Source organism: Lagenorhynchus albirostris, chromosome X (genome assembly GCF_949774975.1).
Source record: "Lagenorhynchus albirostris chromosome X, mLagAlb1.1, whole genome shotgun sequence".
NCBI classification, from domain to species: Eukaryota; Metazoa; Chordata; class Mammalia; order Artiodactyla; family Delphinidae; genus Lagenorhynchus; species Lagenorhynchus albirostris.
The window spans coordinates 105,125,916-105,153,705 of record NC_083116.1 but is presented as its reverse complement, the minus strand read 5'-3'; the positions used below and the strand labels follow the sequence as shown (position 1 = coordinate 105,153,705).

General features: G+C 43.5%; 1 protein-coding gene and 1 long non-coding RNA gene across 2 annotated transcripts in view; one reads left to right on the top strand and one right to left on the bottom strand.

Moving 5' to 3' along the window:
• The window catches only part of LOC132513836 (uncharacterized), a 202,531-nt gene that overhangs the window by 87,856 nt on the left and 86,885 nt on the right, over nt 1-27,790 (top strand). The window lies entirely within an intron of this gene.
• Nucleotides 12,792-14,105, bottom strand: LOC132513981 (myb/SANT-like DNA-binding domain-containing protein 7). The gene has a single exon (XM_060138616.1). It carries the CDS (start codon nt 14,103-14,105, stop codon nt 12,792-12,794), a length of 1,314 nt encoding a protein of 437 aa, XP_059994599.1.

Here is a 27,790-nt window from a genome sequence, read left to right as displayed (position 1 = left end):
CCCAGCTGCATCTGCAGGACTTGTGGCAGAAGCTTCTAGATGTCACCTGATACCAGTTCTCCCCTTTGGCTTAGTAACAGAACCCTCGTTGTATTCAGGGTGTTCAAAGACTGCCCCAGATCCAATTAAAAGCCACATTTCCCGGCCTCCTTTGTGGATGGTTTTGGCCACGTAACTAAGTTCTGGACAGCGAAATGGAAATGTTGTGTACGTGGGATTTCTGCTTAAAGGTCACTGACTCATTGGGGAGGGACCTCCTTTCGTCTTTTCCCCTCCTTCCTTCCTGTTGCCTTGAATGTGAGGTGTGAGAGCTAAAGCTTAAGTGGTCATCTTGGAGTATGAGGCAGCCTTGGGGATGCAAACGAGTGCTGAAGATGGCAAAACAGAAAGCCAGAGTTTAGGTTTCTCATGGCTTTGCGGTACCACCACACCAGCCCCGGGCAGACCACCTTCCGACTTCTTCTATATAAAATTACAAGTCTGTTTTTTTTGCCACTAATATTTGAGTTTTACCTTTTATATGCAGTTAAAACTAGTCCTAGCTGAAATACATTATAAACCTCCTTCTACTATAGCGGTTCCCAAACTTTAGCCTGTGTCAGAATCACTTGGAAAACTTAAAAACACAGACTGCTGGGCCCCCTCCCCAGGGTTTTTGAGTCACATCTAACAGCCTCCCATGTGATACTAATGCCGCTAGCCGTGAGACTACACTTTTGAGAACCACTGTTCTGTCAAAATCATCTTATATGTCAAGGCAAGTTCCCAATTATTTAGGATCAGCCTAGGCCAACTAATTTCACATCCCTCAGTTGATACTGTAAGACTTTCGTCCCCACCGCAATAGAATTAAGACAAATGCTACCTACCGTCTGTTCGCTTGCTTTTATAAATTTATTTATTTATTTATTTTTATTTTTGGCTGTGTTGGGTCTTCGTTTCTGTGCGAGGGCTTTCTCTAGTTGTGGCAAGCGGGGGCCACTCTTCATAGCGGTGCGCGGGCCTCTCACTGTCGCGGCCTCTCTTGCTGCGGAGCACAGGCTCCAGACGCACAGGCTCAGTATTTGTGGCTCACGGGCCCAGTTGCTGCACGGCATGTGGGATCTTCCCGGACCAGGGCTCGAACCCGTGTCCCCTGCATTGGCAGGCAGACTCTCAACCACTGTGCCACCAGGGAAGCCCTGTTGGCTTGCTTTTAGATTACTTGGTGTAGGAACAGTGCTATAGCTGGGCCGTCCATGACTGCTTCCTTCCCCCCATTACTAATTCCTCTCTCAACCTCTTCACCAAAATGTGCAAACAACTTCCAGAGGAGCCACTTACCTTCCACAGGGAATTCCTTCACGGTAGTCAGTTCAGGCTGAGTTCAAGATGGAGGCAAAAGCATTCCATTCTCCTCGTTCGTGCTGGACAAAAGACCCTTTTCTTATATCTCCTGTGAAGCAAAACCTATGTATGTGGAAAGGACAAATGTGTTCATTCTCATCATATGCCAAAATGCTGGATTGAAATCAGGACTTCATTGGTGGTGGTTTTCTACCCCAGGTGACTACTAACTTAACCTTTTTTTTTTTTTTTTGGTATGCGGGCCTCTCACTGTTCTGGCCTCTCCCGTTGCGGAGCACAGGCTCCGGAAGCGCAGGCCCAGCGGCCATGGCTCACGGGCCCAGCCGCTCCACGGCATGTGGGATCTTCCCGGACCGGGGCACGAACCCGTGTCCCCTGCATCGGCAGGCGGACTCCCAACCACTGCGCCACCAGGGAAGCCCTAACTTAACTTTTTTAACTGATGCTTCCTAGGAGCTGCTTCTTTGCACCTTTTTGCTGGATGGGTTAAGTCCAGTCATTGCCTTAGGGTCCCTGCCACCTCCTCTATTCCTCTCCAAATCCTAAGGAAATTCTCTCTCTGTTAACATTCCCTAAGCATTTCCCCCTTAATTCCTCATTATACACTGCACTTTGGAGTCAGGCGTACCTGAGTTGGAAGCCTGACTTGACTGCTTACTTGCTACGGGAGCTTTGGCAAGTGACTGACCTCATTTGTAAAAATGCAGCTCATCATGTGGACCTCATAGGGCTGAGGTAAAGATGAAAGTAGCTAATGTTTATAAAGGGCTTAGCACGGTTCCCAGCCCCTGGGAAGTGCATAATACATGGTATCAATTGTCACTAATGGTAGCATTTCAACCCACTGAAGAAAACTGCAGTCCCTATATGGTACCAAAAGTACACCCCACAAAAGAAAAAAGGACACATTGGACTTCATCAGATTAAAAACTTCTGCTTTGCAGAAGCAGAAAATATTTGCAGATCACATATCCAACAAAAGACTCATATCCAGAATATATAAAGAGCTCTCAAAACTCAACATCTGAAAAAAAAAAAAAAAGGCAAAAAGTCCAATTAGAAAATGGGCAAAAGACTTGAAAGAAACTTCACCAAAAAAGATGTATGGGTGGCAAATAAACACATGATAAGTTATTCAACATTGCCAGCCATTAGGGAAATGCAAATTAAATTCATGATGAGATACCACTACATTAGAATGGCTAAAATAAAAATTACTGAAAATACCATATTCTGGCAAGGACACAGAGATACTGAATCTTTCATACATTGCTGGTAGAAATGTGAAATGGTACAATCACTTGGAAAGCAGTATGGTAGTTTCGTTTAAAAAGTTAAACATATACTTAGCGTACAACTGAGTAGTCACTACATACCTGGGCATTTATCTTAGAAAAATGAAAACTTGTGTTTATGCAAAAACCTATACATGAATATTCATAGACACTTTATTTATAGTAGCCTAAAACTAGAAACAACCCACATGTCCTTCAGCAAGTCAATAGTTGAACAAATTATGGTATATTAATACCTTGGGACACTGCTCAGCAATAAAAAGGAAGAGACTATCGATACACACAACAACTTGGATGGATTTTAAGGGCATTATGTTGAGTGTCTTAGTCTGTTTGGGCTGCTGTAACAAAATAGGACAGTATGAGTAGCTTATAAACAACAGAAATTTACTTTTCATGGTTCTGGAGGCTGGGAAGTCCAAGATCAAGGTACCAGCATGGTCACATTCTGGTGAACGCTCCCTTTCTGGCTCATAGCTTTCTCACAGGGTCCTCACATGGGTTTTCATCTTGAATTAATTGGATAAACCCTAGATTTTGAAGAGACACATGATTGATACTGAATTTTTCTTAAGACAGTTACTAGGCTGTGGTTTTTCTTTCTTGGGCTGGCTGTATGTCACGTTATCATCAGAGCTTTAACATCCTAAAGACTAGAGTGGGAATACATTTGTTAAAAGGAATTTTGTGTTGAAATTATTCTCTGATCACAGTATAGTTTTCTTCTCGTTATACAAATGTCTGATTTTCTGGCTACATTACAGAAATGTCTGATTTTCTGCCCACTTCAAAGTTCTAGGCAGCCACGATAAGGGCACGTTTCCTAAGCATGAAGGGTTAAAAGTGGATGGTGGCGTCAAACAGTTTTAAAAAGTCACCCAGAGTTGTATCCAGTGAAAGGACAGCTTAAAAGAGCCACAGAGCGATTCAGCCCTTAAGCGGAGACCTTATTTATATGCCACATTTCAGCTGGGAAGAGTTTTTATGACCAAATCTTAGAGCCTTCAAGATGAAGTCTATAATATAAACATCCTAGCAGCATTAACTCTAACAGCACAAGGCAGGCTTGGCACACACCCCGTTTATTATTTTGATTCTCTTCTGCATGAAAGATGTTTCAGTAGTCAGTGGAACACTTCCATGTATACGATTCTCATCTCCGAACCTTCAGACACGATGCAAAACTATGTGTAAAACTGAATTATAAACCTCTACGTATATTTTAGCCCAAAGAATAGATTCAGGTTTGGGGTTCTAGAGTGGACTTTCATCATTTCTTTCCCTCTGACAAAAGAGAGTTCTGGATTTAGGATGGGCCAACAAAGGTTTCATTCTGATTTGCTCTGGCTGTTTCTTCCAGCAAGAAGTAAATGACTGGGGTTACCAGTTAGGTTCATTTGCTTCCACTAAAATAAGGCCACGCGTAGAGAAGGTAATAAAAGCTCTATCGGTTATCTACTTTCTGTAAATCCCGCCTCTGAGCCTTGGTGAACGCTGTTCCCTTTATTTGAAATGCTCTTCCGTCTTCCCCTCTCACGTCAAACTACGCCCCCACCCTTTCTAGTTAATTTTTACTCATCCTTCAGGACTTAGCTCAAGACTTACTTCCTGAAGGAAGTAAGACCTAGATTAGCTCAGGTCCCCCATTGTACTCTCTCCTGGCATCCGGGACTTCTCTTTCATAGCATCTATCATAGATGTAATTTAATAATTAATTGAATAGTTAATTTTCATATTATGTCTTCTCTACTACGCTGGAAGGTCTACGGGGGGAGGGGGCAGAGAGATGTCTGACTTACACAGATCCGCATCCCCAGTACCCAGCACAGTGCGTGCCATGTAGCAGGCATTCAACAAACATTTGTTGAAAAGTAAAGAATGAATGAAGGCAAAAGTAGACGCACAGGAATGGTAAAAATTGTAATATCTAATCCTTATTGCGCATTTAATCTATGTAACGCTAGGCAGCGCATTAACTGCTTTGCATGTGTTATGCCATTCAGTTCTTACCACACCCCTAAGACAAGTACTATCCTTACCCCATTTAACAGCTAAGAAAACTGACGCTTTAGCGGGTTGAAAGAAGGTTCTGTAGCTAGTAACATTTTTCAGTCACAGAACAGCTTCTCTCCTGTTCCTTCTGCTCCCTTCTCCCTCCTCTATCCATTTTGTATCTACACTCACCTTTTCTCTGTGGAGAAAATTCCCGATGTCAATGTCAGAGAGAAGTCACTTTGTTCTGGACGTTTTTTGAGGACATTGCTCCCTAGGGAGAAGCTGCTTCTAGAGCACATATTTGATGGAGTGGCCAAGGGCAAATCAAGTTGCCTGATTCCAAGCATAAGTATATCTCTGTGGCAGTCTGTGTGTGTTTGGATGATATGCTGAGGCAGGTTCAAAAGCACTGTTCTCCTCATTCTAATATACATGATAATGCTGTACTTTATTTTTTTTAAAACTTAAAAAAAAATTATTTATGTATTTATTTATTTTTGGTTGGGTTGGGTCTTCGTTGCTGCGCGCGGGCTTTCTCTAGTTGAGGTGAGCGGGGACTACTCTTCGTTGCGGTGCGCGGGCTTCTTCTCATCGCGGTGGCTTCTCTTGTTGCAGAGCACAGGCTCTAGGCGCGTGGGCTTCAGTAGTTGTGGCTCGTGGGCTCTAGAGCGCAGGCTCAGTAGCTGTGGCACACGGACTTAGTTGCTCCGCGGCATGTGGGATCTTCCCAGACCAGGGCTTGAACCCGTGTCCCCTGCATTGGCAGGCGGATTCTTAACCACTGCACCACCAGGGAAGCCCGATAATACTGTACTTTACTTATAGGGTATTTTTTTAATCCAAAGGTCTAAAAGTTCTTTTTCAATATATCAATTTCAAAAAACATGATCTAGTTTTAAATATGGACTCATCATGCTCTACAAGATCAAGTGTGTGAGCAGCAAACTGCCGGTATTTAATTCTTTTTTTTTCAAATCTGAGTCATGGTCCTACCCCCACCGATGCCAGCTTGTGCTCTCATCATGACTATCACGGTTTAGCAGTTTTAAAATATATGTTACATACCAAGTAGGCTGCAGTAGCTTTCTCAGTGGCATTTGGAAACACATTAAAAATATGCAGCTTGACTTTTCATCCCCTTCACACCCTCTGCATTTCCCTTTTGGAGAGCTCGGAGGGAGGCATAGTGGGAAGAAAATAAGCCCAAAGAAAGGAAATAGAATTTTGCCCCTGTGGAAAACAATGTACAAAACCAAATCTGTTGTTCTGAATTTAGGTTTTGGTTCTCATGGCTGTCTTTTCGTGTCTATCGTCTTCTTTGTTTAATAGTGATTTGCCATTTAGGAGCGTTCCTTTATTTACCTCTCCTTCTGCCTGTCTGGATACTCCTACGGGTCCATGCGAGGCTCTGGCTCTAGCTCATTTTCATATTGCTCCGGATGAGTGTCTTCCTTCACCGTGTCCATTCACTTTAGCTGCATTCTTTCCTAATTCTCCGCCCTCTCTTAGTTTCCCAGATCCCAGACATATCTTTTCTCGACTCCAATATATTGTTTCTAAACCTTGACCCTTTTGGTTGACTAATTTTGTTCCTTCATTAATCCCTTTTGTAGTCTGAAAATCTCTCCACAGTTTTCTCTAATTGAATTTCCTTTTGAGGAAACCAGCCTTTACCTGGTTGCTTTTTTCTTTCATTACTGAGTTTCATTGACAAGGCTTTTCACCCCTGCTTTTGGTCCTCAGGTGTATGTTGACTAAACAGTTTGAAGCAGTGAGTAAGGCCCAAGGGAAGGAGCCCTGGATTTGGAGTCAGAAGGTCTGGACTCAGATCTGAACTCTGCTACTTAAGCATCAGGACCTCATCTGTAACATGGAAATAATGATATTACTGCCCCCGCATGAGGAATCAAAGGGCATAAAACAGTGTAAACAGACTGCAAATATCTCCTACTCGAGGGATTTTTTTAGTCTTCATGGAACTGTTATTTCCATAAAATGGCAGCTCTTCTTCCATTTAACACCAGGCCAAAATAAAATGATGGGAAATGTTAACTGAAGCATTAGAAGTTTAAAATCTTATGAAACTCTCCAAGAGGTTCTAATTAGCCTCTTGGTAAAAATATCTTGGTAATGTTGGCACAGAGAATGCTGACAGTATCTACATCTCTCAGCTATAGCACATACCCCAAAGAGGCTTTGGAGGAAGGGATAGCATCTGAAAACTTATTTGCAATATTAAAATGAAATTAGAATTAAAATAGAATGAAAAGAGTTCTTAGGCTCTAGGATCCAGAAATTATCATTCAAGTTTCCCATACAAAGAAGGAATCTTATCTTTTTAAAAAAATTTTATTGAACTATAGTTGATTTACAATGTTGTCTTAATTTCTTCTGTACAGCAAAGTGACTCAGTTATACATATATTCTCTGTCTCTCTCTGTCTCTCTCTGTCTCTGTCTCTCTCTCTCTCTCTCTCTCTCTCTCTCTATATATATATATATATTCTTTTCCATTATGGTTTGTCACAGGATATTGAATATAGTTCCCTGTGCTATACAGTAGGACCTTGTTGTTTATCCATCCTATATATAATACTTTGCGTCTGCTAATCCCAAACTCCCAATCCTTTCCCCCACCCACCCCTCTCCCCCTTGGCAACCACAAGTCTGTTCTCTATATCTGTGAGTCTGTTTTTGTTTCATAGATACATTGATTTGTATCATTCTTTAGATTCCATACATAAGTGATATCATATGATACTTATCTTCCTCTTTCTGACTTACTTAGTGTGATAATCTCTAGGTCCATCCATGTTGCTGCAGATGGCGTTATTTCATTCTTTTTGATGGCCGGGTAACATTCCATTGTATATATACACCACACATTCTTTATCCATTCATCTGTCGATGGACATTTAGGTTGTTTCCATGTCTTGGCCATTGTAAATAGTGCTGCAGTGGACATTGGGGTGCATGTATTTTTTTTGTATTATAGTTTTGTCTGGGTCTATGCCCAGGAGTGGGATGGCTGGATCATATGGCAACTCTATTTTTAGTTTTCTGAGGAACCTCCATCCTGTTTTCCATAGCGGCTGCACCAGTTTACATTCCCACCAACAGTGTAAGAGGGTTCCCTTTACAAAGAAGGAATCTTATCTTAATCACTCTCTTAGTATTGGGTACTTGCTATTTTGAGAAGCAACCCATTTCATTGCCAGATGTCTTGTTTTGTGCAAAATGACACATAATGTTCCCCGACTACTTCCGATGACTTCCTGAACAAGTCCCATTCTTCTCACCTGGGACAGCTCTGATGTTTCTGAATAGCTTCTGGGTCATCCTTTTCTACTGGCTAAAATTCCAGTCCTTTTAGTGGTTTCTCATATAACGTGGGTTTTCCTGCTCTTCCATGAGCCAGACTGCTCCATTTGTCAGTGGCCTCTACAAAGCTGAGCCTCCGGGGCTGGATGCAGTACTCAGGATCTATTTCCACCATAGAGGTCTGGACAGTGTGATGTCACCAAGAGGCTCATTGCCTTAACAAAATGGGTGCTGTCACTGGATTTAGAGAGTTGCATCGCAGTCCATTAATTCTCTAGCAAGAGCCAATAAGCTGGTTTTCATTGGTATGTCAAGAACTTCCACAAACTAACTTATTTTCAGTAAGGCTGTAGGGTTTAAGTTAAACTATCAAAAATGAATTGCTTATTGTTATGTAGAAACCAGAGGTGTCCATTTACTCTAATTGGAGCCATGATATTCCATATGTTATATTTATGCAAAAGATAAAATGCTAGGTGTCAAGCTCTTCTCTCTCGTGATTTTTTTTAACTTTATTGAGTTTTTTACCCTCCTCTCTGCTTATAAAGTGTTTTATATGCACAACAGCCCTGTGAGGTAAGACTATTATTATTCCCATTTTACAGATAAGGATACTGAGGCACAGAGAGGTTTATTAGCCTGTCCAAGGTCATCCAGCTAGCAAGTGGTTCTGGACCCAGGAAGGCTGACTCCAAACTCTATACTACCTCACCTTCCTGGATAGTGCATAGTTGGAAAACATTACTTATGTTAATTGGTTGTTTTTCCCTAAAAGAAAAGATCTGAGTAAGAACTTATCTTAAAGTTCCTCTTCCCCACGTTTCCAAGGTCCATTCCATGGAACATTGGTACCTTAAGGTGATCTAAAGGGGGAAAGAAGAGTTCCCATGTTTAAGGCCACATAGTTGCCATTTTTTCTTTGCCACTTTGACCATTGTTATGCTGTGGCTTGATTCAAATGTTAAGTGACAGGTTTCCATGAGGTGTTATACATGAGAGCACTTTGCAGAGGCTGAATACATTGTACCTGCTTATAGCATCTCAGATTATTCATGAATTTTACATGCCTAAAAACTCCATTTTAAACCTTTGCTTCCCCAGACTCACAGATAGAGAGAACAAACTAGAGATTGGTTACCAGTGGGGAGAGGGAAGTGGGAAGGGGCAGTATAGGGGTGGGCAAAAAGAAAGGGGTTGTTATGGGATTATATGAAATCAAGTGTGTGAAACTTTTGAAAATTGTAAAGCACTATAGAATTGAAAGAATATTTCATCCAATGAAAAGCAACAACAACAACAACAAAACAGTTGCTTTTCTGATCATTTATACTTCCTTTACAAAGTATTTTAAAACTTGGTTAATCTGTGGTTGTCAGCAGTTGCGACACACATAATAATAATGAATTAGGAAGTTTAAGGTTGTTTTAAAAGTGGACCAAATGTGGATGCTGTGTTAGAAGAGAGACAGTGGGAAAAGACAGGAAATGGGAAACATATTAAGTCTTATAATGGTACTTTGTAATTCTGTGAAGCAGAAATTCATTTAAGCTTGAGCGTTTATGATGCTCGAAGAAGCATGGAGGAGAAATTTACATTAGTTGTGTTGGGCCACTTCTGTATATACTTAAATAACAACCACAGCAGCAGCAATAAAGCCCTAATGACATAAAGAAATTCTCTAAATTAACATTTTGTTTTAATGGGACAACTAATAAGAATACCTTACATCCATCTTTATTCTAACATCTCGGTCCTGTTTGTTAGCGAACTTCCTTGTATCCATTTTTGTTCTCCACACACTACGAATAATTCTTTCAGTTGTTCGTACCATCTCCCTTCACAGGATATATTTAGTGAATTATCATGGTCCACTGATAAGCATCATTTTGCAAGACTAAACAAATTAAGTCCGTTCAGTCTCTCTGTGTAAATGACATTTTCAAAGACAAGTTGAAATAAATCAATCCAGTCAGGATAAGACACAATAAAAATGTCGTGACAACAGGGTGTAAAGTCAAACCAAGCAAGTTTGTACACTTTTATTATTATTATCTTCCCAAAATGGACAGGAAAATAGAAAAAAATACAAAAACCTTAATTTTTTTTTTTTTTAGGTACAGATAACAACTTTATTTGTCCACACCAGGATTAAGTTACTGAACAGAGAGACACAGAGGGTGGTGGGAGGTTGCCATACACAGCACCGTTTACGTCGAGGGCATCAGGAGGCAGAGCATCGCTCCTGCCAGGGTACCACGGCCTTCATTCTCCTCCACCCTGCTGAAGTGCCCCTTGTGGTCAGCAGGCCCTGCCCCGCACTCACCAGCACTCTCATGCTACCGGGCTTCTTCCCCCTGCTGTCCCAGTACAGAGCCCGCCAGGTCTGGAAACGCCTGTCTTTACATTCATCTGTCCACTGGGCCCTCACACAGCTCCCGCGAGGTAGCTGGGATAGCCTCCCACTGGATAGGTGAGGGGCCTGCGATACAGAATGGTCAAGTGACCTGCCTGCAGACCGACAGGGGGTCACGCCTGGGCCTAGAGCTCAGACAGGATTTCTGGGCCTGTTTCTCTACAGCCTCCCCTTATTACGACTTCCCTCCTCTTCACAAGATTTGGCCTGTTTTTTGTGTTTACTTTTTAAAGATTTTTCCCTTGAGTTTTATTCCCAACCTTGAAGTTGCTCTACCCATTAGATCTGCACACTACTACCTCCAAAATTCACGTTGACTTCTACTCTTCAGCACTTCTCTTATCTCAAATAAATCCCTGCCTGTGTACTTTGCTACCATTAATAGATTAATATAGTGCAGGTCTAACTCTTTCAAGTACTTCCCTGTTTGTCCAGAAAGTCTACCTATCTACAGTAGTGTTATCCAGTTGTAACTGACATGGACCCCTCAATGTAAGGGCCTAAAACAACTGAGAAAAAAAATTGTATATCTCCATTTCCGTGCCTTAAACATATGCTTCTTTAAAGCAAGGAATCTGTGTCTGGGTGTGGTGCTTATAGAAGTTCACGAGTACATTCATAAATATTAATGCCATAGAATGCTTCCTTCAAACACAATTGTTACCAGGACTTCACATCCATTAATACGCTCCTGTGACTGAAAATATCGCAGTCAGAATTTCACTTTGCCTTTTGCTATGCTATTCATCTAATTTTTTAGAACTGGAAGGTACGAGAAAAGTCATCTAGTACAAACCTCTCATTTTAGAGATAAACTGAGGCACGAAAAGGGCAAGTGATCTGCTCAGTGTAACCAAGTGTGGCAGCATTAGAATCTGGGGGTTCTGACTAGATTCCAATGTGTTCTACCTCACGCTGCTTCCTACGTAATCGCCCATTCCCCAGAGAGGCCTGCCATCTATTCCTGCTTCCACTATGTTCCCGCTGTGGTTTGGACCGTTTCTCCACCTATTGGTATTTCCAGCATTTAGGTAAGGAACCAAGCTGGCAAAATAGAAAATAAAACCTCTCCCAACACGCCTGCACTTTTTTTTCAGCCTCTTGATTAAAGGAAGGCTTTTTAAATTCCAAGTCTCGTTTTTGTACTTTCTGAAAGTACTAAATAACCGCTAAGAGCTCTAAGTTAGGTTAACGATGGCCGGTAATGGCTTCCCTTCTAGAGTAAATTGGAAGCATGGCTCAACACCATCATATCTCCTCTAGGAAGTGTGTGTGTTTTGGAGGGAAAAGGGCATGGATTTGTGGAGGGTTGGTGCTTAAAAAGAGTTACCTATTGCAGGTAACTTATCCTTATCCACACCACCCAACTGTTCCCACAGCTGTTCTATTCCATCATGTGCCATTAATGAGGTGAACTTTTGTCTATATCTTGTGAGAAAGAGTGACTTTGGAAAGTTCCCTAGAAGAAAAGTTTTCTAGGGCTGGCCTTCTGTAACATAGCAGACAGAAAAAAGGCTAACAGAGAAGAACAAAATTAGCTAAAAGCATTTGGGAAACCGATATAATCTGAATTGTTTCCACAATGTCCAAATGGCAAACCAAAGCTAAAGATATATAATTACGCATAATCAAGGAACCTAAAAAATATGGAATGCAAATAATTTACTTACATGTAATATTTCATACGACAGCCAATTTCTCATTATATCAAAGATTATAAATATGAACTAAAACGCACGATTGTGGCTCCCTGTCAGTTGTCAAATATATCCATAGTGATAAGAGACTAAGGACTAGTAAAATGGAGGGCAAGATGGTTTGACTATTGAGTGTTTGCTAGTGGGTATGTCACAGACAAAGCAGTGAAAATATAAGCGATAAAGGTACCAATACGTGTTGTGTCTATATTAGCCTAATGAGCTATAGAGAGATTTAAAGAAATGAAGACTGTAAACTCCAGGAAGCAGTCAAGTTAAACTAGTAGATTCAAGCAATGAGGTCTCGGTATACAACCCTGATTCCGTATGTATGTTGTCAGCTACTGTGCCTCACCCTAGTCTGACCTCGACCAAGGTCATACGGTTTAATAACTTACATGTGTCTAGTGCTTTTAAACCCTTTCACATCTATTTAAGGCATCTGATCCTCACAGCAACCCTGTGAGGTAGGCACGTTGCTCCCTTTTAACAGCCAAGGAAACTGGTGTTGAGAGGTAAACTAAATTGTCGCACATCCGTGATGAAACCAGGGCTAACTAGCTCTCTGGACTTGGCCGCTTCCGTTGTCTACTAGGCTACCTCTCACGTTTCTGAAAGGTCTTTCAACTAGTGGAGACGCTTGGGAGAAGCAAGTATATTCCTACCCTTCTGCACGTTAATGGTCCATCCACTCTTTTTCTGAGGACACAGAAAAGGAGGCAGGCTACAAGAAGGCAGCTGTTGGACCCGGGCCTCTGCCAGAGTAGGAAATACACCCTTGTGTGATCAGCTCGTAACTTCTGGTGTTTGAAATTAACCTCTGAAGCAACTTTTCAAGCGCTAGCTGAAAGGCACCGGTTGCCTCTTCCTCCGCTGTGGCCGAGCGTCTGACCGTGACCACGGCATCCCTGCGCAGCTCTTTGGCTGTGTCCTGCTGAACACTGGCCTCCTCGCCGATGGCAATCAGCCGGTCCAGTTTTTCTTCCTCCCGCTTTGAAAGTTCTCCTGCCAATCTCCTGTTTTCTGCCGACTGGGCTGCGATAATCCTGGCCACTGACCGCCTTCTTCGCCTTGCCCACCTGGGAGGGGCCGCACTGGTCAAAGGCCCATCCCCACCAGAAACAAAAGGAACTCTGGAGGAGGAGCCCGGAGGCCGCTGTGCCGAGGCCACCCCGGGAGTGTTTCGGCCGGAGCTGGTGCAGGGGCTGGGCTCACCACACACTCCCAGTCTGGTCACGGGGCTGCTCTGACAGGGAGCGGCTGCACCTCTGAAAAGGCGGTGGGAGCTGCTGTAGCTGGGGGTCCCTTGAGAGCACCCTGCACCTGAGGATTCATCCCAGGAGTCCTCGAGGTCGCTGGTTTCTCGCATCTGGTCACTGATCCTCAGTTGACAATCTTCATCTGATTCCTTAACTGTTTTCAAGATAGGCTGGCGATCTGCTGCCTGAGTCATTTTTGCTCCCAGAATGCTGGTTCCCTCTTCCCCTGGGGTGTCAGGGGCCGCTGAGTTCTGATCACAGTGCTGGGCCCAAGCAGCATCCTCCGTTAAGTTATGTGCGTCAGTCACGATCTGATTTCGGAGAAAGGGATCCACCGTATCATAAAAGGGACAGCGTGGTGGATCACCCATACCTGTGGCGTGGGCCACATAGGCCTTTAAATATAATGCCTTCAGGACTTTGAACTTGGAGCGACGCTGATGCTCAGTGCAGCAGAAACCTTCCTGCTGCATCTGCTTAGACACAGCCTGGTAGACATCTGCATTGTGATGTATGGTCTGGAGGCGCTGAATGTACTGTGCCTCGCCTAGGACGGAGAAAAGCGTCCGTGTCTCCTGTCTGGACCACCGGATGCCCACACTGCTATTGGAAGGGACCGTAGTGGACTGCGAAGGAAGGCCAGCTGGAGGAGGCTCCTGGGCAGCAAGGTGCCGATCTGGAGGTGTGGGGAGGCTCTGTGTGCTCCGGTCTATCTCAGGAGCCGGCCGATTCTTCCCTCTCAGGGCTAATTGCCGAGAAGCCAGGTCCGAGGACCGCATTTCTGGCTTCTGCCAAGGATCTGCTTTACTTTCGTTACTGTATTTGAAATATTCCTTATTCTACTTTGTTTTGTTGCCAGTCCAACAACCTCTTCACTTTCTGCGTGAGCGGCACGGCTGGAGTAGCTCTGTCGTCTGCATCACTGGCAACCACATCAGCCCAGCCCTCCTTACGGACGGATGTGCAGGTGAACCCCGATGGCCGCCGTGAAGCGGCAGAGACGGCGGCCGCAGTAACAAGTGGTCTCCCCTCCGCAACAGCGCCGGGCCGCAGAACCCAGAACCTTAGTTTTTGAGACTGGTTTGGGAAACTGTAATTACATTAGCAACATCCAAGTGTTATCAACACTGAGCAATTCCTGTCATCTCAACTCAGCAGCCGACTCAGAAAATCACACCTTCCAGCCCACGGAAGACACTTAGTAATGCACGTGTGATTGGGTAAAAAATGGTCATTACCGCAAGCTTTATTTTTATTTGCTTCTGTATTTCTCTAAAGGAAAAAATACTCATGGCTATCTCCCTGGTTCTTCAAGAGGGCCGTGGCCAGGTCCCCTTTGAAGGAATATATAGCATGACTTTTTTCAATCCCAGTTGCCCGAGTGCTGCCATATTCCTGACAGGGGAGAGTTGTACCCGCAGAACCCCTGGAAGCTGTTCTCTCCCTGACACAGCACTGGAGGTGCGGGAAGATTCCAATCACCTGTTAAACAGATCTCTGCCTCCCCTTAGGCCTACTTTTCTCGTGGATGCTGTTTCCAAACCATATTCGTAGCATATGAATCTTATAATGCTCCTCCTCTGTTCAGGAACTTTCCATGGCTTCTTACTGCTGGTTGTTTAAAGTCTAAACTTCCCAGCATCCATCCGGAGAATAAATTCATTCAGAAATCCGGCACCATCCTCTTGGTAATGCTTACTTTCCTCTTTTCCACATCTTGAACCCTCTGCTCTTGCCTTGCTTGGTAATAGTGTCTTACGTTTGTCGGTTTTCTGTTCCCTCCCTGAACTGCCTTTTCTTTTCCCCTCTACCTATCAAATCCCTGCCTTTCCTCCAGTCCCCACCCACCCTCCACGCCATCCATGAGGCCCCCCTTTCTTTATCTTCCTGTCATTCAGATGGAGACCTTTTCTACAAAAGGCCAGGATAGACAAACACAAAAGGGGATTAGGTGTGGGAAAGTTTACCCTTCCCTTTTAATTCCATGTAGCCTGAATCGCCGCATTTCATTCCATTTCCAGCTCCACCTAGATGTTCCACAGCATCTTGAACTTGAGAAGAGTCACTACTTTTTCCCAAAGTCCCCATTTATCTTCTTGTGTTCTCTCTGTCTGACAGTGATGTCACTGTCTACCCAGATGCCCAAAGCTAGAAATCCAAACATTACCCTTCAGAATTCTTTCCTTTGCTGCCCATCTGGTCACCAAGAACTCTAATTTCTGGTCATCAGTATCTCTCAGCATCACTCCCGTCTTCTTCACTGCTCTGTCTTAGCTGAGCCTTCATCATGTCTCTCCAGACTTTTTTCCAGCAGTCCCCAATAGATCTCAGGCCTCTAGCCTCATCCATACTCAGATGCTTTATTCATCTTCCACATTTGTCTATGTTCCGAAGGGAAAACCTGATCACAAAAAAATTCAGCAGTGGCATTACATTGTTTTTCACATCCAATTAAAACTTTGTAGTTGAACTGCCAGGTTCTCTCTGATCTGTCCTGTTTCTTTTCCAGCATCTTTTCTCTTTCCTTACTCTTCCCTGTCCTCCTCCACTTTGACTATGAACATGGAAAGGTCCATTGTCGCCCACACCACTCTCTACCTGCAATGTTTATTCTCCTTAACATCTCCTGTTCAGTCTTCAAAATTCTTTTTCAGGTATCACACCTGAGGAAGCTTCCAGGACACCCACAACTCCCAAGTCAAGATAACACTCCATTTCTCTGTGTGTACTTCATTCTATCACAGCAGTTACCTATCACTCTTAATGTTGGTCTCTCCAACTAAAGTATGTTCATCTTGAGGCTAGAACACCTAGCATCTAACACAGTCCTCATAAATAGTTATTGAATGAGTGAATAGCACGTGGTCCTAATTTCTCCATATGGCTTTTTAAGAACTATTCATTGGTTTACATACCTGAGTATATCTTTCTAAGATTATAAGGAGCTCAACAATCAAGGATTCTGTGTGTCTGAAACTGCACTAGAATAATCCATCCACGTGACGGAGTGTGATAGATACACTGGAGACCATGACTGAGAGTGAGAGGTCAAATATGTGGACTGATCAGGAGGATGCATTTCCACCTTTATTCCTCCTTTCTGCTCAGCCTTTAATGGATACATCTTTGGCTTATTGAGCAGAAGTGTAATCATTTCTCAGGACATCACTTTCAGGTCTAGCCAAGGGCACCCATCAACAGAGCCCATCATCAGCTGCAGTTGACCAGGGCTCTAATTTGGCTGTTATCATTGAACTCTTTTGTAAGAAAGGTTGACTAAGCAGTGACCTTGTCTGTTTCACAAGATACAGAGCTCTCTCTCTCTAAACTTCTCCCATAAGTTTCAAAACCCTTCATTTTAATGTCTGGGAGCTGTTGATGAGGTATAAATAACCACTGAGGAAGTGGTGTGATAGAGACATAATAGATCAACAATCCAACAACCAGAATTCTGCTCTTGATGAAACTAGAAAAATCTATTGGCTCAGTGGTTTCACTTTCTTAAATTCATACAGAATTTAGAATGAAAAAGAAGATAGATGTAATTCAGTAAGAGGAGTAAATACAAGAACCAAAAGGCATAAGAAAAACTCATCATGTTGTCAGACTTAGTCTGGTTTCATGTATTCTTTTGGACATCTGGTGGGCCTAGGGCCTGATTTTATGATAATTCAAAACGTGGCACTGCCCATGCATTTGCCAGACTCCTGCTATATTATATTGTGTCATATGGCTCCTCTATCCCAGCCAAATTGCTCCACAACTTGTTTCTGAAAAGATCTCACATTCTGGCTCCTGTCTCAATTCCCCCACCCCTCATTTCACCCTTTTCTAAGTCATGCCCTTTCTTCAAGCCTACCTAAACCAATAAAGAATGCATAATTCCTGAAAGGCAAAGTGGGTACTACTTTGGGAGGACTTTATTCTGTAGGCAGAAAAAAATCCCAAGGTGGTGGGTGGGGTTATGTTCAATGTGATCAGAGTATTGTTTTAGAAATAGCCCCTCCTCCAAGAGATTACTATGCCAAAATAGATAATTGCAATGCTCTGGTCCATTTAAGAGAATTAAATATAATTGGTGACTGTTACCTATTGAGTGAGTTAAGACCAACCTTATCTAAGGTATAAAAAGCAAAGCAATAGTAATTCTGTTTTTAAATTCTTAGTATTTTCGAAGTGCTTAATATGTATTATTCCATCATAATGTAGCAATGTTACACCAAGAAGGATAAATGGTGGGCTCTAGACCCAAACATCAGTAGCACTGTTACAGCCAGCAAGGAGCGCTCCTGCTTCGAATCATAAACACCATCAGACCATCCATTCATTCAAAACTGTGTTTTAATTTCCTACTCTGTTCTAGGCAGTGTTCTAGGCATTTGAGATAAAACAGTGGACAACACAGACAAAAATCCTCTGTCTCCTCGTGAGAAGACAGACAGTGAACAAAATAAATAAGTAAGGTAAGAAAGTGATAGATGTCACAGAGGGATATTAAGCAGGAAAGAGGCGCAGGGAGTGGGGAGAGGGAGCTCATCAAGGGAGGTTCACTAAAAAAGTGATATTCGGGCGTAGAGTTGTACGAGGTGGGGCAAAAAGTCATGAAGGAGGAATAAGGTGTAATGGTAGATTGTTCACAAAAATGGCCACAGAATTCCTATCCTTATAGCCACGTCTCTGGGTATAAGGTTGGTTCACTTGGTTCTAGGCTTAGCCATGTGACCTACTTTGAAAAATGGGACAATATCAAGTGTGACCTGGCTTTTTGATCTCAGAAACTCTTGTGACCACCATATATAAACGAGCCTGAGCGACCCTGAGAGATGATGAGAAACACGTGGCTAAGCAGTCCCCACTGACCCATCAGTATCAAGCCACTGCTCTTGTAGTATGAAAGCGGTCATAGATAATACGTAAACATGTAGGTCTGGTCGTGTGCTGATAAAAGTTTATTTGCAAAAAGAGGTGGCAGGTCAGATTTGGCCAGCAGCCTGTAGCTTGCCAACTCCTATCCTAGACCGTACAGCCTCCGTCAAGCTGGTGTAGACAAGAACTGTCCAGTCAACTCAGAGAACCAGGAGAAATGATAATTGTTATTTTAAGCCTTTATGTTTTGGATTGATTCGTTACACACAGAAGCTAACTGCTACAGTGTTCCAGACAGAAGAAACCAGATACAAACATCCTGACAAGGGAGTATGCTTGGGATACTCTAGGAATTAGAAATAGAGCAATGTTGCTGGAGCCAGATGGACAAGGGGTAGAGTCATAAGAAGTAAGTGCAGAATCAGCAAGATAGAAGGGATGGGACAGGCAGCTTGTAAGAGCTGTGAGGCCCATTGTAGCAGAGGAGCGACATGCTCTGTCACTTATGTTTTTAAAAGCTCAGTCTAGCTGCTATGTTGAAAATAGACCCTAGCGTACAAGGGCAGAAACAGGGAGATGAGTTAAGAGTCTATTGAGGGCTTCCCTGGTGGTGCAGTGGTTGAGAGTCCGCCTGCCGATGCAGGGGACACAGGTTCGTGCCTCGGTACGCGAAGATCCCACGTGCCGCGGAGTGGCTGGGCCCGTGAGCCATGGCCGCTGAGCCTGCGTGTCCGGAGCCTGTGCTCCGCAACGGGAGAGGCCACAGCAGTGAGAGGCCCGCGTACCGCAAAAAAAGAGTCTATTGAGATAACCCAGGTGGGAGGTTGGATATGGGTGGTAGCAATGGAGGTTGTGAGAAAGGGTCTGAATTTGGGGATATTTTAGATAAGATGAACTCATAATTTGGATGTGGGGTATATAAGAAAGAAGGTAATTAAAGATGACTTAATGGTTTTTGTCTTGAAAAATTGCAAATTGCCATTCATTTGAGTTGGAGGAGACTGTAGGTAGAAAAGGTTTTGGGGAAAACATGAGGAGTTCTATGTGGCACATTAAGTATAAGATGTCTGTTGGGCATTCGAGTAGGTATTTGTATACATGGGTCTGGAGTTCAGAGAAGAGGATTAGCCTGGAGGTACCAATTTGGAATCATCAGCACATTAGAGGGCATTTGAAATCCACGAGATTGATGAGATTGCCTAGGGAGCGCATATACACAGCGCAGAGAAAAGCCTTAAGAAGTGAGCCTTGGGGCATTCCAACACTAAGCTGTCAGGGAGATGATGGAGAGGAATCGAGGAACAGTAAAGGGGCAGGAGACTGGGAAGGAGAGGCCAGAGAGATATAAAGAAAACCAAGAGAGTGCAATATCTTGAAGGTCAGCTCAAGAAAGTGTTCAAGTAAGACAAAAACTGAGAATTAACCCTTGGACTTATCAGTGTGGAGGAAGTTGGAGACTGTGACAGAATCAGCTTTGGTGGAGTTAGGGACATGAAAGCCCAATAGGCATGGGGTGAAGAGAAGCCGGGAGGAGAGGAAATGGAGACTGTGAGTAAGGAGAGCACTTTCAAGGCAGTTAGCTGTGCAGGAGAACAGAGAAATGGATCCGTAACGGATCAGTTACCAGAGGGTAATTGGAGGGATGTTTTAGAGTAAGATAAAAGAAATCGTGGTTTTATTCTGAAGAGAATACTCCAATAAAGAGAGGGAAAATGATGATGCAGGAAAGAGAGTGAGGCCACCTTAGACGATGCAGCCCGTTCAAGCCACCAGATGACTGTATGGGCATGAGTGACTCCAGAGGAGGAACAGAAGCAAGGGCCCTGAGTGGACAAGAAGGGATGGGCTCTAGGGCCAAAATGGAGGGGTTAGCCTTAGAGGCATGGAGGGTTCTTCTAGTAACAGAAGAGGGGGTAGAGTATACGCACCCAGATGCTGGTGGGCGGGAGGTATGGAAGTCCGTGGAAGGGTGGATTGTCCCGGTAATAACTCCCAGTGCCTCAGCCCCTTGCTATTCCTCTCCCACGCTGATTCTGGGCTTGGCCATATGATTTTCTCTAGCTAACAGGACGTTGGCAAATATGATACATGCAGTGGCTTAAAAAATGCTTGTTTCTGGGAACTCTTCCACCACCACTTGAAGAAGCTCAAGCTAGCTTGCTGGAGACAGGTGGCCCTTTCAATGGCAAAGACCAACTGCCATCTGAGACCAAACAGCCCCGTTTAAGTCACCAGATGACCACAGGCACATGAGTGACACCAAGCAAGTCCAGCAGAAGAAGTACCCAACTGATCCCGACCCAAATTGCTGACCCACAAAATCATGAGCAAATAAAATAGTTACAGCTTTAAGCCACTGTTTATTGGGATGGCTTCATACATAGCTAAGGCTGACAGATACAGAGGAGAATGTATGTATGTATGATGGACAGGGAGAGTAGGAGAGAAAGTAGAATAGGGAAAATGTATACAGTATGATTGCTGGCAGTACCGAGGGCCCACTTAAGAGTCGCAGTTCTTAAGTTTCAGTGCACTCAGTCAGTATGGTTGGGTTTTTCTCTGGCCACATGTCAGTTGCATGGTTGCTGGTGTGGTGTAGGGGAGAAATGGATTTAGTCAGGTTAGGGACTTTTTTTTCCAAATTTTTTTTTTGGCTGCGTTGGGTCTTCGTTGCTGCGCGTGGGCTTTCTCTAGTTGCGGCGAGCGGGGGCTACTCTTCGTTGTGGTGCGCGGGCTTCTCATTGTGGTGGCTTCTCTTGTTGCGGAGCATGGGCTCTAGGTGTGTGGGCTTCAGTAGTTGCAGCATGCGGGCTCAGTAGTTGAGGCTTATGGGCTCTAGAGCGCAGGCTTAGTCATTGTGGCGCACGGGCTTAGTTGCTCTGCGGCATGTGGGATCTTCCCGGACCAGGGATCGAACCTGTGTCCCCTGCCTTGGCAGGCAGATTCTTAACCACTGCACCACCAGGGAAGTCCCAGGGTAGGGGCTTCGACCAAGCAAACACAACAAAGTCAGTGAGTCAGGTAAGATGGAAATGCATCCAAGGGAATGATTATCATCATTTACCATGGCATTTAACTTCAGAAAATAGAGGAGATCATGAAGTTGAAATGCGATGAAAACGTTGTTGGACCAACTGATTGGATTTCTCAGAGGGGTTCAAGGAGCTTTGGCATCAGGACACTAGGGAGGATGAATTAGAAAAAGAGGAGGTGGTGGTCAGGGAGTCTGATACATGAATTAGAGATTATGGAAAGAGAACAGTTATCGCATATGACAAGGTCTGTGATATGACTGTAGCAACGAGTGGCTGAATAGATTGGAGGCCAAGATCAGGGGAGGAGAAGAAACAAGAAAATAAGAGGCCAGGCTGCAGAAGGATCATCTCTGCAGGTACTGGAATCGCCAGGAATTAGGATAGGGCTAACACTGGAGTAGATGGCCATCAGCCAGGAGCTAAGGTAACCTAGCAGTGGGGGGTGGGGGTGGGGGTCCCAAGATAACTATAACAAGAGAGGAGAGAGTGGGCATAATGTGATGACATTAAATTCTAAACTGGGGCGGTAAAGGAGGAGGGACCCAAGGAAGGATGGCCTGGAAGTGTCTTCAGGGAAGAAGGAGGAGGCCTGCCTTACTCTCAGGCCCAGTCGTATCGTGCGTGGGGAACACATGACCATGACCTGAGAGGGCTGCACAGATTGCAGTTAGAGCAAGAAGGTGAAGAGAATGTTCAGGAAAGAGGTTGACAACATAGGAGATGGGGCTGATAACGATCCACGAGTTCCAGACAGCACAGGGAAAGATTTCAAAAGTTGTGGCAGAGTGGGAGAAGGGGACCGGAAGGGAAAGTGCCCAGCCTTTTGAGAATTAGAGTGTGAAGGATGAGGTGTGTCCTGGGAAGCTGGGTGGGAGCTGGGTGGGGCAGCTGTCCTGGCGATGAACGTGAGCAGAGAGAAAAGGCCATTTGAGGTTAGAGCCTGGGGCCGCAAGGCAGACAGCGATGTCAGCTTTAGAGGTTGGGGAATTTCCAGGGGACCCCCCTTCATGTCTGCCTGTGGAAATGTACAGGTCTGGGGAGGGTAAATGCCATGCCACCCACGCCCGCCCTTGTGCCTTGATTCTGTCCTGATACACATGCATTCCCTGGGGTGATTGGCTGGATAAGGGACACTGGCATCTTTTAAACTCCAGGGCTTTGCTGATCAACTTCCTTCTTCCAAACGTCTGACAAAAACGGTGGCCGGTTTTGGAAGAGAGGCAGAAGGTGCCGCATCTGAGTCTGATGTTCTTTCTCTGGGCAGAAGGGCGTAAGCCCTGCATCTCTTTGATGCTGCTCTAGAACACTTGTGCCCACACCGCCAGGGGCTCTGATGTTCTTCTAGCGCTTCTGGCGTTCTGACATCTGGACTTGTACTCTTCTGAAGCAGCAAATTGAAACAATAGTCAAACTCTGGTATAAAAAGAAAAAGGACAGCAAGACCTTATACAGAACTTTGTGATCCCACTCGCCTGATTAGAGAGAATGCTCTCTCTGCCTCTTCAAACACACGATCATCAGTTTCACATTTTATTATTCATGCCAGGTGTCTGTCACTGGGCACCCTTAGCATCCCAGGATTTCTCCAAGAAGGGATTTACCAACCCGCTCCTGAAGCCCAGATCCAAATCGACTGTTTCCTCCAAATGGCCTTTTACTTAAACATAACAACTATATGCCCGGCCTTAGGCTGCCCTTCACACTTCATCTTTTATCATCTCACCTTGAGTTACACTTCTTGCCTTCACAGCACATGAGCTCTCTCTCTGGCCTTTGTCCTCAGGTCCCACAGATCCTGATTTGGGTCTGCCTCGTGTTGTTTTCACCTTCACGTCTGTCGGGCGAGCTCTTCTTCCTCTCACAGTGTTCGTCTTCAAGCTAACCATCTCCCAGAGAATGATCCAGATCACAGCTTTTCAATCAATGGATCCTCCTCCCTTCACTTCTTTAACCTCTGCTTTCCATATACGTTCACATCCTTTAAGAATGAATGGAGGGGGAAAAGTGAACAATTTTTTTTGGTATTAAAGTTGCTTTGTTCAATGTGAAATCCTCCCAGACAGAGCATGCATCTCTGCTAACCTTAATACCTCAGGTCTCCACTTCTCTTCCTAACATCTTAGACAAGTTGGGTATTTTCCTTTTCTCCCAAACTTCTTTTCCTAAAGGCTACTCTCTTTTGCTGCCATGAACAGATCAGATAGCTGAAGTGGATTTTCTTGATTTGTTGAGGGGAAAGCACCCCTTCATCTCCTTCCACAAACCCCCTTCTTGTAACATCGTTATTTCCAGTAAGATGTAAGTTGACAGGTAGCAGTGAAACCCTAGTGTGGGTGTCCCTGCAACTATCAGAGGCTCCCTGGAATGCAGTAAATCCAGTGCCATAGCAGCCTTTTCCCAAGGCCCCTGGGTCTGTTGTTAACTGTGTCACCAGGAGTCCTGCCCTGGCATCACTGAGCTCCCCTGTGCTAGCAGCAATTCTGCATTTAAGGTCTGCTGTATCCTGGATTGTTTCTAACCAAGGAGGCCTGCCAGAGGACTCTCCAGAGTGGGGACAGACCCCAAACACTTCAGGCCCCCAGTCTGCTTTTTTAGCTTCTTTAGTAGGTCCGTCTTGGGAGCGGTCAGGTGACAAAGTGGAGGTTCTCTCTGATGGAGGTAATTCTGTTTATAAAGAAGAGATCCTTCCAGAACAAATTGTTAGAGAAGGTAGCTCAGCTGCCTGGTTGTGAAGCCCACAGCATGTCTTCACTAGAGGACCAGAAAGATACGTTTCTGGTTACTCCCATTTCTGAGAGCTCGGATGAGTTTTTTTGCTCTTCATTGGTCTCTGGATTTATTGGCGTTAAGCCACTCTCCTAATCTCCTAATCTCCTCTCCTAATGGGCAAGACCAAAGTTGCCTGAGAAAATGTAATTTTAGTGACACTTAATATTGCATATTCAGGACTACAGTTAACCAGTCCCATGTTGCCTTCTTTCTTTGTTCTCATAAATAGCTATTCAGTGAACATCCAATGGCTTCTTGAAACTCCCTGCATCCATGTCTACACCCCATGTAGCCATATCTTCCCTTTCCATTTACTCTTTTTTTTTTAACATCTTTATTGGAATATAATTGCTTTACAATGGTGTGTTAGTTTCTGCTTTATAACAAAGTGAATCAGCTATACATATACATATATCCCCATATCCCCTGCCTCTTGCGTCTCCCTCCCACCCTCCCTATCCCACCCCTCTAGGTGGTCGCAAAGCACCGAGCTGATCTCCCTGTGCTATGCAGCTGCTTCCCACTAGCTACTTTACATTTGGTAGTGTGTATATGTCTGTGCCACTCTCTTGCTTCATCCCAGCTTACACTTCCCCCTCCCTGTGTCCTCAAGTCCATTCCCTACATCTGCGTCTTTATTCCTGTCCTGCCCCTAAGTTCTGTGTCTTTATTCCTGTCCTGCCCCTAAGTTCTTCAGAACCATGTTTTTTTTAAGATTCCATATATATGTGTTAGCATACTGTATTTGTTTTTCTCTTTGACTTACTTCACTCTGTAGGACAGACTCTAGGTCCACCCACCTCACTACAAACAACTCAATTTCGTTTCCCTTTATGGCTGAGTAATATTCCATTGTATATATGTGCCACATCTTCTTTATCCATTCATCTGTCGATGGACACTGAGGTTGCTTCCATGTCCTGGTTATTGTAAATAGAGCTGCAGTGAACATTGTGGTACATGACTCTTTTTGAATTATGGTTTTCTCAGGGTATATGCCCAGTAGTGGGATTGCTGGGTCGTATGGTAGTTCTCTTTTTCGTTTTCTAAGGAACCTCCGTACCGTTCTCTATAGTGACTGTACCAATTTACCTTCCCACCAACAGTGCAAAAGGGTTCAGTTTCCTCCATACCCTCTCCAACATTTATTGTTTGTAGATTTTTTGATGATGGCCATTCTAACTGGTGTGAGGTGATATCTCATTGTAGTTTTGATTTGCATTTCTCTAATGATTAGTGATGTTGAGCATCCTTTCATGTGTTTGCTGGCAATCTGTATATCTTCTTTGGAGAAATGTCTATTTAGGTCTTCTGCCCAATTTTGGATTGGGTTGTTTTTTTTTTTTTTTTTTGATATTGAGCTGCATGAGCTGCTTGTAAATTTTGGAGATTAATCCTTTGTCAGTTGCTTCATTTGCAAATATTTTCTCCCATTCTGAGGATTGTCTTTATGTCTTGTTTACGGTTTCCTTTGCTGTGCAAAAGCTTTGAAGTTTCATTAGGTCCCTTTGGTTATTTTTGTTTTTATTTCCATTTCTCTAGGAGGTGGGTCAGAAAGGATCTTGCTGTGATTTATGTACAGTGTTCTGCCTATGTTTTCCTTGAGGGTTTTATAGTGTCTGGCCTTACATTTAGGTCTTTAATCCATTTTGAGTTTATTTTTGTGTGTGGCGTTAGGGAGTGTTCTAATTTCATTCTTTTACATGTAGTTGTCCAGTTTTCCCAGCACCACTTATTGAAGAGGCTGTCTCTTCTCTACTGTATATTCTTGCCTCCTTTATCAAAGATAAGGTGACCATATGTGCGTGGATTTATCTCTGGGCTTTCTATACTGTTCCACTGATCTATATTTCTGTTTTTGTGCCAGTACCATGCTGTGTTGATTACTGTAGCTTTGTAGTATAGTCCGAAGTCTGGGAGTCTGATTCCTCCAGCTCTGTTTTTCTTTCTCAAGATTGCTTTGGCTATTCGGGGTCTTTTGTGTTTCCATACAAATTGTGAAATTTTTTGTTCTAGTTCCGTGAAAAATGCCATCGGTAGTTTGATAGGGATTGTATTGAATCTGTAGATTGCTTTAAGTAGTATAGTTATTTTCACAATGTTGATTCTTCCAATCCAAGAACATGATATATCTCTCCATCTGTTTGTATCATCTTTAATTTCTTTCATCACTGTCTTGTAGTTTTCTGCATACAGGTCTTTTGTCTCCTTAGGTAGGTTTATTCCTAGGTATTTTATTCTTTTTGTTGCAATGGTAAATGGGAATGTTTCCTTAATTTCTCTTTCAGATTTTTCATCATTAGTGTATAGGAATGCAAAAGGTTTCTGTGCTTTAATTTTGTATCCTGCTACTTTACCAGATTCATTGATTAGCCCTAGTAGTTTTCTGGTAGTATCTTTAGGATTCTCTATTTATAGTATCATGTCATCTGCAAACAGTGACAGCTTTACTTCTTCTTTTCTGATTTGCATTCCTTTTATTTCTTTTTGTTCTCAGATTGCTGTGGCTAAAACTTCCAAGACTATGTTGAATAATAGTGGTGAGAGTGGACAACCTTGTCTTATTCCTGATCTTACAGGACATGGTTTCAGTTTTTCACCGTTGGGAACAATGTTGGCTGTGGGTTTGTCATACCTGGCCCTTATTATGTTGAGGAAAGTTCCCTCTATGCCTGCATTCTGGAGGGGTTTTATCATAAATGAGTGTTGAATTTTGTTGAAAGCTTTTTCTGCGTCTATTGAGATGATCATGTTTTTCTCCTTCAATTAGTTAATATGGTGTATCACGTTGATTGATTTGCATATATTGAAGAATCCTTGCATTCCTGGGATAAACCCCACTTGATCATGGTGTATGATCCTTTTAATGTGCTGTTGGATTCTGTTTGCTAGTATTTTGTTGAGGAATTTTGCATCTGTGTTCATCAGTGATATTGGCCTATAGTTTTCTTTCTTTGTGACATCTTTGTCTGGTTTTGGTATCAGAGTGATGGTGGCCTCATAGAATGAGTTTGGGAGTGTTCCTCCCTCTCCTGTATTTTCCTTTCCTTTCCATTTACTCTTAGCTTAGGAAATCAACTTTCTGCCCCCATCTTTCTTCTTCCAAGAGCCTCCTGGACCTAGTCCACTACAGATATCAGACCTGTACAGAGGTGGGGCAACTAGGCAGGGATATCTTTTTTTTAGGAAGAATTTTTTTTCCTCTCCTTTCCAGATTGCTGAAGAGAATGATTTCTTCAAGGCATTGGAAGCTAAGGGGCTATGGAATCAAGGTCCTTAAAGAAAATGGGGTCATGAGTCCCTTTATTGTGAGCTGGATATGCTCCTGAGAGGGTTTTCAGATGATCATCAAGGTGGGCAACAAAGATTGTAGTCAACAGAGCCAGGACAGGAACCAACCTAACAGTACCCTGCAAAGCATTCATGACACCTCTCTGGGCCACTTCATCCTGAAGAACAGATTAGAAGTTGCTTGTATAGGGACATGTTTGTTCACTGTTTAAGCAAGAATTTAAGAATACTGTGCAATAGAGAAGAAAAACAAATAAGGAGGTTAGACAAAACTAAGTATAGATAATTCTTGTGAGATATATTAGACATGGATAAAGTCAGCAGAATATATGTGTTCTGAATAGGAAGGGATGGAAGGACCAAGTAGACACCAAGTATTCATGACAGTTGTTGCATCCTTAGATCAGCCGCCAACTGGGGACACCAATTTTGGTCCCATATGTCCTCTGCCCTATACACTAGGAGTACTTGCACCTTGGTGTCTCTGACAGAACTGGTGTATA